At 41.5% G+C, this 11182-nt stretch overlaps 1 protein-coding gene across 1 annotated transcript in view; it reads left to right on the forward strand.

The window, feature by feature from the left end:
• rttn (rotatin) overlaps positions 1–10455 on the forward strand; it is a 31279-nt gene extending 20824 nt beyond the window's left edge. Inside the window, exons 33-49 of the mRNA XM_054622888.1 lie at positions 194–392; positions 479–576; positions 692–779; positions 1097–1298; positions 1720–1810; positions 2407–2557; positions 2823–2960; positions 3858–4060; positions 4185–4290; positions 4602–4699; positions 4940–5017; positions 5487–5613; positions 8180–8373; positions 8797–9070; positions 9709–9812; positions 10088–10157; positions 10272–10455. Coding sequence (XP_054478863.1) covers positions 194–392; positions 479–576; positions 692–779; positions 1097–1298; positions 1720–1810; positions 2407–2557; positions 2823–2960; positions 3858–4060; positions 4185–4290; positions 4602–4699; positions 4940–5017; positions 5487–5613; positions 8180–8373; positions 8797–9070; positions 9709–9812; positions 10088–10157; positions 10272–10351 — 2301 coding nt within the window. The 3' untranslated portion in view covers positions 10352–10455. The remainder of the gene's footprint in view (positions 1–193; positions 393–478; positions 577–691; positions 780–1096; positions 1299–1719; positions 1811–2406; positions 2558–2822; positions 2961–3857; positions 4061–4184; positions 4291–4601; positions 4700–4939; positions 5018–5486; positions 5614–8179; positions 8374–8796; positions 9071–9708; positions 9813–10087; positions 10158–10271) is intronic.
• The last annotated feature ends 727 nt before the right edge of the window (positions 10456–11182 follow it).

The raw sequence follows: 11182 nt of genomic DNA on the forward strand, positions 1-11182 counted from the left end.
GGGCTTTTATTAAAATAAATGTTTGCAAATTAGAGTTCAGGTAATAATATTTAAGGTTAAAAATATAGATCTAGTTAAGGTTCAGTCAAAGTTAAGTCCAGCTGGAATATATCTTCCTTTTCTCCCCTCTCTTCTATTAGCTCTGTTCTTCTCATTAAAATGTCAGTGGATGTGGATCTCTCTCCTCTTCCAGCACCCATGTGTCCATGATGAGGTGTCCGGTGTGTCTCTGGTGGGTCTTCCAGCTCTCCAGGCTCTGCTTTACCACTGTCAATACTTCCAGCATGTGGCTCTCTCTGCCTCAAAATGCTACCTAGGCAGATACACTTTCCAGCTGCAACCTCGTGCTGGTGCTACCAGTGGACCTCATCCTCAGGAGAGCAATTCTCTGAGTATGTTTTATTTTTTGTGTTTCATTATTTTTCACTTGCTTTCCCAGTGTCAATTGATGTGTCATTATGTGCATGTGCTTGTCTAGATTCTGAGAATTCTCTGTGGTTTTGGAGATGTGACGCCCCTGCGCCAACTCACGACTCTAGCAGACCCTCCAGCTCCCTCTCCACATCCAGCACTGTGGTCAGCCAGGCCCTTGTACCTTCAGACATGCACACACATTAACATGTTGGAAACAAACTGCTGCAATAAGTCAAGCGGATCCTCAAGACAACTTTCTTCATGTTGTCCATTACAGATAAGAGGTTCGGGGCCACACACCCCGATGGGTCCCTCCCCATTGAGCACCGCAGAGGATACCCCTGCCAGCAGACTGATGACTCAAGGTACTAGTGCAGAGAGGAGTATGTCTGTGTGCATACATGCATTCCCAGTAATATTAACAAATCAGGGTTTAGTTCTTCATACCATATACCGTCATATTATTCTCCTTAAGAAGCACAGAATCTCATTGTATTTTTTAATTATAAACAAAAATCATTCCCTACATATTCTATCTTACATATACATTTTAAAAAAGTAGAGCATTGCTTTCTGTATTTTATCTCGATTGAATGTTTTTGATTATGTGGTTAAATACAGACACAGTGTGTGAACGACTGTGGAGGCGTCTCTATTAGCTGTCTATTGATGTGTCTCATAGGCCAGAGTGACACAGACACCAGCGACTCAGTGGCCTCCCAAGACTCCCGACAGGGCGAGACCTCGGCCCTGGAACCCGTTGTCATGGTAACTCCCGACCTCATGACAGCCCACTGCGGCCTGCTGGCTAACCTGCTGGCCATTCTGCCAGACTTCACCCTCACTGCCCTCCGACACAACCAGCTCCTCCAAGCGCTGGCCAGGTAAGAGGCCACATGCTCAGATGGCATAAACACAATCTCCTCTCCAATGTGTTAATCATGAATAAAACTCAGATCGGCTTTGTTGTATAAAATTGAGTATAAATTCTTTACTTGTTATACTCGTTCAGCTGCTTAAATGTTTTGTGTTTATTTGATTGAATGAATAGTCGCTGAATAGAAAAGTAATTATTTGTTTTAGTTGTTGGTAAAAATTTCAAATGTTTTGTTGTGGCAGAATGGTTTTGCAGTGTAAATAAAAGTCATAAAATCAACACTGAGCTCTGGTAACATATTTTGTCAGTTTTTATAATTATTAAAGATGATTCAAATAAATATGTATATCAGTTGATAATTCATGTTAATTGTTGCTCTAGCTAGTTTCTTACAAACATTTCCCATAATCTTTCCCTTTCCTCTTCAGTCTGGTGGATATTGGGTCCATTGAGAAATGTCTGACTGAGCTGAAGACACCAAACATTTTATCAGGAGAGAGAGAAGACATCAAGATCCAGGTGAGGAACACTGTGATAGACAGTTCTGAAGAGTTTTTCAACTTTTTTTAACCGCAAAAAACGTGGGTTGGAGCAGTACAGTGCTTGGTTGCCTGAGAGCACCTCCAGATTTTGGTGTGGGTGGAATACTCAACAAGTTTTGCAGCTTGGAAAATGATCTATTAACATAGAATAACTTATTCTTACTATGCATCCATTTTCATATTTCCTCTAACCTTAGCTGCTCAATAAATGTGTGCAATCTGTTTGCATGCATGTGTGGTTGGCGGCTGTGGCGTAGTGGAGAGCAAGGTAGTTCTCCAATCAGAGGGTCGGTGGTTCGATACCCGGCTTCGGCAGTCGATGTGTCCTTGGGCAAGACACTTAACCCCAAGTTGCTCCTGAAGGCCATCGGTGTGGACTGGATGTTGCATGAATGTTAGTTAGAGTCTGATGGTGGCACCTTGCATGGTAGCCTGTCATCAGTGTGTGAATGGGTGAATGATATGTAATATACTACTGATTGTAAGTCGCTTTGGAGAAAAGCGTCTGCTAAATGACTGTAATGCAATGGTTAATTTGTGAAAAAATGTCTTCCTGTGCCTGCTTGTTTCTAGTTCGTCACCCTACTTCAGTTCTTGTCCAGCTTTTCCAAACTGCTGCGGTCATGTGTCATGGTGAGCCAAGAGCTGATTGGCCAGATGGACTTCCTGAAACAGCTGTTGACTACTCTGGTGGCAGTGCTCATGTTGGATACCAAAGGATTAGGTCAGAGCCTTATTTAAAATTAAAATTGAAGTCATCATTTTTAGTCCAACAGTAGTAGCCCAAAAGCTTTTCAAAATGTTCCTTATATTCTACTGTGTATGTCACCATTATTGATCTTAAAAAAAAAAATCAATGCTCCTTCAAATGCAACCCCTATTCATACATTTATCCAACTCTCCCTGCAGTACGTTCTACAGTGATTTGTGTGTGGCTCTGAGGCTGTCTTGTGTCATCAAATTTGTGACTCACTCTTTCCCTGCTTTAGATGCAGGTACCCGGGACCTGGTTTGTGTGTGCTGGGCAGACGTGTTTACGCTCCTGGCTACTCTGGTGAGGAGGGACAGCTCGGCAGCGTACCCATCTGTCTCTGCCGCGCTGGGGAGACGCTGGCGGACATTTGCAGGTACACAGATTCTCGTGTGTGTGTGTGTGTGTGTGTGTGTGTGTGTGTGTGTGTGTGTGTGTGTGTGTGTGTGTGTGTGTGTGTGTGTGTGTGTGTGTGTGTGTGTGTGTGTGTGTGTGTGTGTGTGTGTGTGTGTGTGTGTGTGTGTGTGTGTGTGTGTGTAAAGTGTTAAAGTGAGTGAGTGAAAGAGACAAAATTAATTATTCTGGTTTAGGCTCCCGAATTAGTTTATAATCATCTAATTATGGATCATTTCTCACTATTTAAAATAATAGATTATTGTCTTTTTGGCAACATTTAAGTGTTTCATTTAATTTGAATAGCCCACTACAGTTTAAGAATCAAGATCTTGATAGATGACATTAAAATCATTTTTCACCTCAAATCACAAAGACTGATAATCATCATTAGGGTAATTATGCTGATTGCAGTAACTCGCTAAATAACCAGGATTAGCGATTTACGTAGAATTGTGCAGATTTAATTCTGGTAAAAAAAAGAAAAAAGAAAGCATCATTACTGTGTGTATTAACTTCCATGAACAGATGCTGGGATAAGATAATTGCATTCTGTCCTTATACTACCTCTACTCCTCCTTCTCATCTTCCTCTGTGATTAATGGCGCTGCAGGGAAATGTGATGAGTCCAGTAAAAGATGAATGCTGAGCCTTTGTGCTTGTATTTATGTCTGTGTGTGCTTGTTAATGGCAGCTGGGTGTCTGCACACACATTCAAATGATCAGTGTGTTCCCCACCAGTGCATATCGCCTCAGTCATGGACAAATATCTGTCAGGGGAATTTAAAGAATGGATTTGCCATTTTGTATATAGATATATTGCAGTGTCACTCATTAAAAGACCAACTCACTCTTTTTTTTATTTTCCCCATGTATGCAGGAACATTATCAGTGTGTGTGAATGAAATGGTCGCAGACCCTCTTCTCCACACTGTGGCGCTGCAGTTTCTCAGTACAATTTTCACAGTGGAAACAAAGAGTGAGGGAGTAGAGGTCACAACCTCGAAATCTAAAGATGCTGCAGCTTTGTCTGACATTGTGAAAAGTCCCTCAGCCAGCCAGCTGTGCGAACTGTTACTGCAGGTACGTGTAGGTGGGCGGGGCTCGTAGTAGTCTGCCTAAATATTGGTACACGGTGAAAATGACAATATACTAAACTTGCTTACTTTTTTACAACACTTTGTCCCTCTTTGACTGTTTATACCAGAGTCTTGATAAGAGGACACTTCAGGACCCTTTGAAGAAGCTGACAGCCAGAGCACTGATGGCCCTGTTAGCCTGCAGTCCCACTGCTCAAAACCACGCAGCCAAAGGTAATTCCCCAAACCTCAGGCTGTTATCTGTAACTTACTCTGAACATTTAAAAATAGGTAATTAGCTTGTTGTCTGCTGGTTCCTCATACACTAGAAACGTTTCCAAAACACTGCATCTACCTTGTAAAACAACCATTACCAGAAGTTCATCTTTCAATCAAGTGTTCAATTGATATTATCATTGAGAGCAATTTTTATCAGTAATGGTGGATATCTTATTATAACTCTTCATTTAAAATGAAGTTTACACTACGATGTCCCATTCTGAACTCTGACTATTAGTTTTTTTTTTTTTTTTTTTTTTTCATAGCTGGTCTTATTGACAGCTGTGTGGAACAAATGAAGCAAACTCACTCCCAGCTCCACCTGGAGTCCATCCGCCCCGGCAAGGCTTCCCACCGCAAAAAGGTGACTAGAGACCCTGGCTGGAAATTTCCAGTCTCAGCGTTTCTGTGCTGCCTTTGTTTTTCCTATTGCACAGAATAACAATCTGAATTCAACTTGAATGATTTTTTGGCACAAATATTATGGATATCTAGGGCAGTTTTTAGCAGTAAGTCGCAATGCTGTTATGGCACAGTAAAGATGCAGTGTTTTCAAAATGTTATACAACATATTTGTCTTTGTTTTGTCTTTCGTTATCATCAGGAAGAAGGCTATTTAAAGGAAGTCAAGCTGACTGTGGAGATCCTGCGGAATGCTCTTTATCTCAACGATGAATGCAAAGTGAGTCTCTGTACCAGCCTTTATATTCTCCATTGCTAATTGTTTTTTAATGGGACCTCAGACTGCCAATGCTGTGCCTGTAAATGAGATTCAACTTAATGTGCTTGGCCCTGCTAACATCTCAGCAAGATTAGCTTCTTCAACCCTGTATTGGCATAACTCATGGAGGATAGCTGGTTTTCATTTTCTAAGTGGCCCTTCACTGGTGGTTACCTTGGATTAAATAACCAAGGAGGCTCTACTGCAGTATTTACTCTGCCATTATTCTCCACCCGTGTGTTCTCCCTGTACATTTAGGAAAACAGCTAAACATGTTATGTTGATTACTGCCATCTGTGTTTGTGCTGTTGTATAAATCAGGGTTTTCTCTAATGTATGATGTGTGCGACTGTAATCGTGTACATGCCTGTATGTGGGTCTTAATATAAGCTTGTGTGTGTGTGTAATCCATTTCTATTTGTGTGTGTAGGGGGTGGCCACAGATGCTCGCCTAACACTGGCACTCTATGCTCTTTGGCCTTGGCTACTATTGGATGACCCCACCATGGAGGCGGTGCTGGAGCTTCTATGCGTCTATACGGCCAACTGCACCACAGGTCTGTGTGTGTGTGTGTGTGTGTGTGTGTGTGTGTGAGAGAGCATGTGTGTGTCTGTTTAGTCTGTCTGTATGTCTCATGTGTTTGTGTAGGCACTGTGCCTGTCCCGTGCCTGCCCATCGCCTCAGTCTGCGGTTAGCAATCTGACTCAGTCACAAACACTTTACACTAACGCCCCATTGTCCTCCCCAAAGACCACTGAACAACATTGTTTCTCACTGCATAAGACCAGCGCCTGCTTGCCTGCCAGTCACAATGGGCACAGTGTCACGGCTGTCTCACTGTATGTACGGCAACGGGTTTCAGACCAGTGGGAGATGATGAGGGTAAAAACAGAGCATCTCTGTGTGTTGAGATATTGGCATTCCATCATGCAATTGTAAGAGTGGAAATCAGAATAGCAAAAAGACTAGCAGAAAAGGGCAAGATTCACGGGGAGGAAACAGTAGGGAAATTTTACTTTGATAAACGGCTTGTGGTCCCTTTGATCTGTTTGTGTGTGATGTAGTTGTGCAATGGAAATCAGTTTCATCAGTGAAGGAAAGGAAGTTTCATGTGCAACGCTTAGGTGTGTGTGTGTGTGTGTGTGTGTGTGTGTGTGTGTCTGTGTCTGTGTCTGTGTGTCTGTGTCTGTGTGTCTGTGTCTGTGTGTCTGTGTCTGTGTCTGATTCTGTATCTCTGTTTGATTGGCACCAGTTCCTCAGTGGGTGCATGTGCTCTGATCTACACTCTCTCGCTTTAGACCCCTCATAAGCTCAAGCTGTGAGGCACCAGAAATCAGTGAAGTCAGGCACAGTATTTCCCTAAAGGTTAACGGAACAGCAGGTTGTGTTCAGGCTGCGTGCAGCCAGGCTTAGTATTACACCATCCACCCTCAGGCTGCCATTTCTTCTCCTGAGACTGCTACATTTCTACGGAATGTTTCATCTCCAGTCTACCTTCCTTCATCCAAGGCTTTGTTTGCACTGCTAGTTCAAGTCAGATTGTTGTTTTCATCTGTGCCACACATTTGTTTGCAGATATTTTTGCAGCAGGATTTGCTCCCACAGACAGTCAGAAAGTTCAAAACAAAACAAAACAAAAAACATCTTCTATGGAATGATCATAAAAAAATGGAGATTTGTAGTGGCAGTGGGAACGCCTTTGACTCACATCATTGAGGCAGTAAGGTAGATCCATTATAAAGCAGACCTCCCTCGTCAATTCTGTGATAGACGAGCTTTCTTGACAGGTATTGAAATAACCAGAATTCGTCTGTTGCTGTATCTTACCATTCCAGGATTAGCATAACCGACAAGCTGTCATGTTCTCTAATAAGCAACATCAATCAGTGTCAGACTATGTCTTGTCAAGCTTGTCTTAAGCTTGTTATTTTCTGTATTTCGTATGTTATCTACAGCTGCAGCAATTAGTATCGTCAGTTGTACTGATGTTAATGTGGTGCAGAAAGAGAGAGATTTTTATTTCCGTTACCTATTTGTGTTCACATTTCTGTATGGATGGCCAAGTTGTAAAGAAACTGTAGCCATAGCCTAAGGCTAAATCATTTCCCTCCTCGCCAGAGTCAGAGGAATGTGTTTTCATCATCAGGCAGAGTGCGTTCATGAGAAATGAAGATGAAACTGAGAAAATAAAAAGCTTACAGAGGCAAAGCTACCTGATGCTTCATGTGAGACTTCATTGCTTCATAACTCTATTCAGACTTACGTCTTCATTGCACCGACTAAGGTGAACTTAATTCTGTCTTTGTACAAGAATTCCACACTTCATCATTTTTGTCATTTGGGATAGACAGCTTCTACAGCAAACTCTCCCAGTTAAACGCATGCAGTCATGCAGAGATGTTTTGGTATAGCGAGCAGACAGCTTGACGGGTCAGTCTTTATTTTTCTCGGTACCGGTGCTGCCGGCTGGACAGTTAGCTAGCTTTAAGATAAACAGTAAGAAGCAACCAGTTCCAACAAGAACAAGAGAGCATTTCGCTGAGTGTTAAACTTAGCTTGTATCTGACTTTCTATTTTGGTGATAATATGGCTACCATAGCTGCTAACGGTACGCAAAGCTGACTACAGTACAATACAGTTAGCAGAGTCATTTTAAGAACATGTGATGTTTTGACCCTTGGCATTTTTTACTGAAACCAGTTTGGTTGTGGGTTTTTGTAGCAGTATAGGTTTCATGCAATATTGTGTTTTCACAATTTTCAGGAAGTAACAGCCAAATCAAAACATTAGAAGGTAAAGCATTAGTTGGAAGGCATATTTTCTGCACCCACAATCCACTGCACAGGGCATGATCATTGACCTTAGTGAAAGAGTAGAGAATAGTTGTTTTGTTGTGATATCAGCACAAACATGTCAATCAGCAGTACTCTTGATTGGCTGCCTCAGTGATAGGGAGTATGACATGTGTATACAGTTGTGTCTGTTGGTGTGTGAGAGATGAAGATGGTTCACATCCACAATATTTATCAAATCTGAGTGATCTTTGTTACCTTGAACGTCGATCAAATAAAACATAAATCAGATTAATCATAGGAAGTTGTTTTGTTCTTTTTTCCTACCAGCATGCAGTTGTGTTTGTGGCGGTGGCCCCAGTGTTGCACCAGGATCTAAAGGCACCCCTGGTAACTCTCTGATGCACTCCGTCATGAAGCTGGCCTCAGGGGTCGCCCCAGATAACAGCGCGGTCCAGAAGCTATCCTTCTGTCTCTTGGCTAACCTCGCCATGTCCCGCGACTGTAGATGCCTCCTGCAAAAGGTACAAGCCTGGTACACAGTGCACACAACATCGTGGACAAGATATATTGTGCGAAAATGTAGCGGACAAGACATTGTTTAATTGCTAAGTGACAGAAGCTTAGACTTAGTGATGATATGTTTTGTCAGAGTGAGACAGTTTAATCCTAAATGAGGGATAACTTTAATATTTATCTGATGAGCCAATTCAACAGTTTGAAGTTCATCTAAAAAAAGTGTGATATGCCGTGTTACAGAGTGACAAAAAAATTCAAATAATCATGATACTTTCCGAAAATAAACATGTACTTCTCTCGCACTTAACATCTCCGAAATCTCTCCCTCAAACTATGCTGGCCGGGAAAATATTTTCTAAACTAGGAAGCAGCTCTTAATGATCCGTCCACATGCAGCTAAATCCCTGCTTGCTTTTTGTCTTTCTCAGAATAATTTCCTGCAAGCCTTCCTGTCAGTGCCAATGCCCAAGGCGGGTGGTGTTAAGGTCACATCCATAGGTTGTGGCGGTGGGGGCCTACTGGGCCTGTGGCTGAGGCTGCTGGTCAGTCTGTCATTCGCAGAGGACGGCCAGCAGAGTATCTTTAGGGTGACCGGAGCCCTGGAACTGCTGGCAGACCTGGCATCACACCGGCGCCATGCACTTCTCACCCTTCACAACCTCTGCTTCTGCCCTGCCAACAAGCCACATGTCATTACCAATGGTACGGAAGGAAAGACACATTTAGCTTCTGTGAAAGCAACAGACCACAGTGAGGAGTTATGATGCAGTGTGTGACAATTCTGTCGAAAGCCACTCAACTTCTGATTGGCAATCTTATCATATACAAAAGATAATCAAAGCATCTGATATTAAATAAGTGGTTCAACATTTTGGAAAAGGCATTTATTATAATACGTAGGAGGAATGCTAGAAGGTGTACAAAGAGTAATGATTCGAAGACATTTAGATGAACAGGGGGGAGGAAGTGTCCCCCCCGTGCAATGCAAGCTGTAGGTGAGAGTGGGAGGCCCAGGTGGGTTTTTGTTTCCTGTGGAAAGATCACATTTCCTGTTTATATTGTGAAATATGAACGCAATCATCTTTCAGCAAATGATAAGACCACATTGTCATTGTCAAATATATACATAAATAGGTTACACTGCTAAACTAGGCATGAGGTAATTACCCAGATAATAAGAGTCTGGTTAATCATTTATTATCAACAGGTTTTTATATGCTAATGTATTATGTGTTTGGATAACTAGGAACCCTTTAAATGGTACTGTTCTATGTTCAACACATTTATGGTTATCTGACAGTTGATGGATGCCTCTGATTATCTGCATATCTTTCTTTCAGACAAAGCCATGAAGGTGTTAATTTCCTGTCTGAACAGTAAAGAGATGGAAACACGCTCTATGGGAGCATCTGCTCTTTGGGCGTTGCTCAATAACAATCAGAGGGTAAACACGTGCACAAACACACACATGCACCCAAACAGTGAAACTTTATTTTTAGTGGCTGTGTAGTTGACTGGCTGGTATTGCAGTTTATTGGTGATGCATGTCAAATAATATCCTTGCATGTCTTCTTTCTGTCTGCTCCTATAAATCAATGTGCTTGAAAGCTTCCCCCACACACACAGAGGAAATTACCCTTTTTTTTAGCTCCTGATTATAAACCGAAAAAAAGAACACTCATCTGCCTCCTAATCTGTCTTTGTAAATTTCCCTCAAAGGCTAAGAATACTTTGAAGTGTCCCTCTGTTCGATTGAGAATTGAGGAGGCGCGTATCATCTCTAAGAAGGGTATGCATTTATTCACTTTGATGAGGACACATGAGTACCTGCCCTTGTGCTGAATGTGAACATTAGGTTTTGATGTCCTATTGTTTTACAATGCTTTTTTTCTACAAACTGCAGATGCAGAGAAGAAGCAGGATCCTAAGAGTACCTACCTGCTGAAGTGCCTTGAGAACCTTTCCCAGCTGCTAAATAACTAATTGTATTTATATTGTTGTTGTTTTGTTTGTTTTGTATTATGTTTTATAATTATCAGATATTAATTAATTTTGATATTAAAGTGCCACATGGCAGATTTTAGCTACGGTCTTGTATGGTCTGTCTTCACAGGGACAAATTGAACACTTGCATCATACTTTGTGGTGGTGGGTTTTTTTATGCAGTTGTGGCTGTGATGGTGTTAAGCTGCTGTACAGCATATGAACTGAGGTGATTTTCACAGAAAGACAGTACAGCTGAGGCTGATGTGAATGTCATCAGTTTTGCCATAATGGGTAAACTGGATGAAAGTTCTTGCCAATCGTTATTGGGCGACCAGGAAAGTCTTTGCCAAATTTCATGGACATCTAGTGGAGATATTTCAATAACAAGGCGCTAGAGGAAAAGTCAGGGTATCACCAAAGTAATTTATATTCAGGAAATTTTGTTAATCGTCGGAACATTCCTTTAATCCATTAAATAGCTGTCGAAATATTTCATTCTCAACCACAAATGTCAACCTCATGATAGCGCTAGAGCAAATGTTGGGGCTCATAAAATTAGTAGGATTCATCCTCCATGAATGTCTGTACAATATTTGAGATAGATTTTTCAGTCCGGACCAAAGTGATGGACACAAACTAAACATCACAAACTAAACATCAATTTAGTTTATGATTTCATTAAAAGAAAATATCATACTTTATGTTTTATGAAATGTCAAAAATATACTCAAAAGTCCTAATTGAAGGATAGAAATTCTTGCATGTAGCATGAAAATCATTTGCATTATTTCAGGTAGCTGAGGACAACATCAGTACAATTGAGAAAAC

Source organism: Anoplopoma fimbria, chromosome 21, assembly GCF_027596085.1.
Source record: "Anoplopoma fimbria isolate UVic2021 breed Golden Eagle Sablefish chromosome 21, Afim_UVic_2022, whole genome shotgun sequence".
Taxonomy (NCBI): domain Eukaryota; kingdom Metazoa; phylum Chordata; class Actinopteri; order Perciformes; family Anoplopomatidae; genus Anoplopoma; species Anoplopoma fimbria.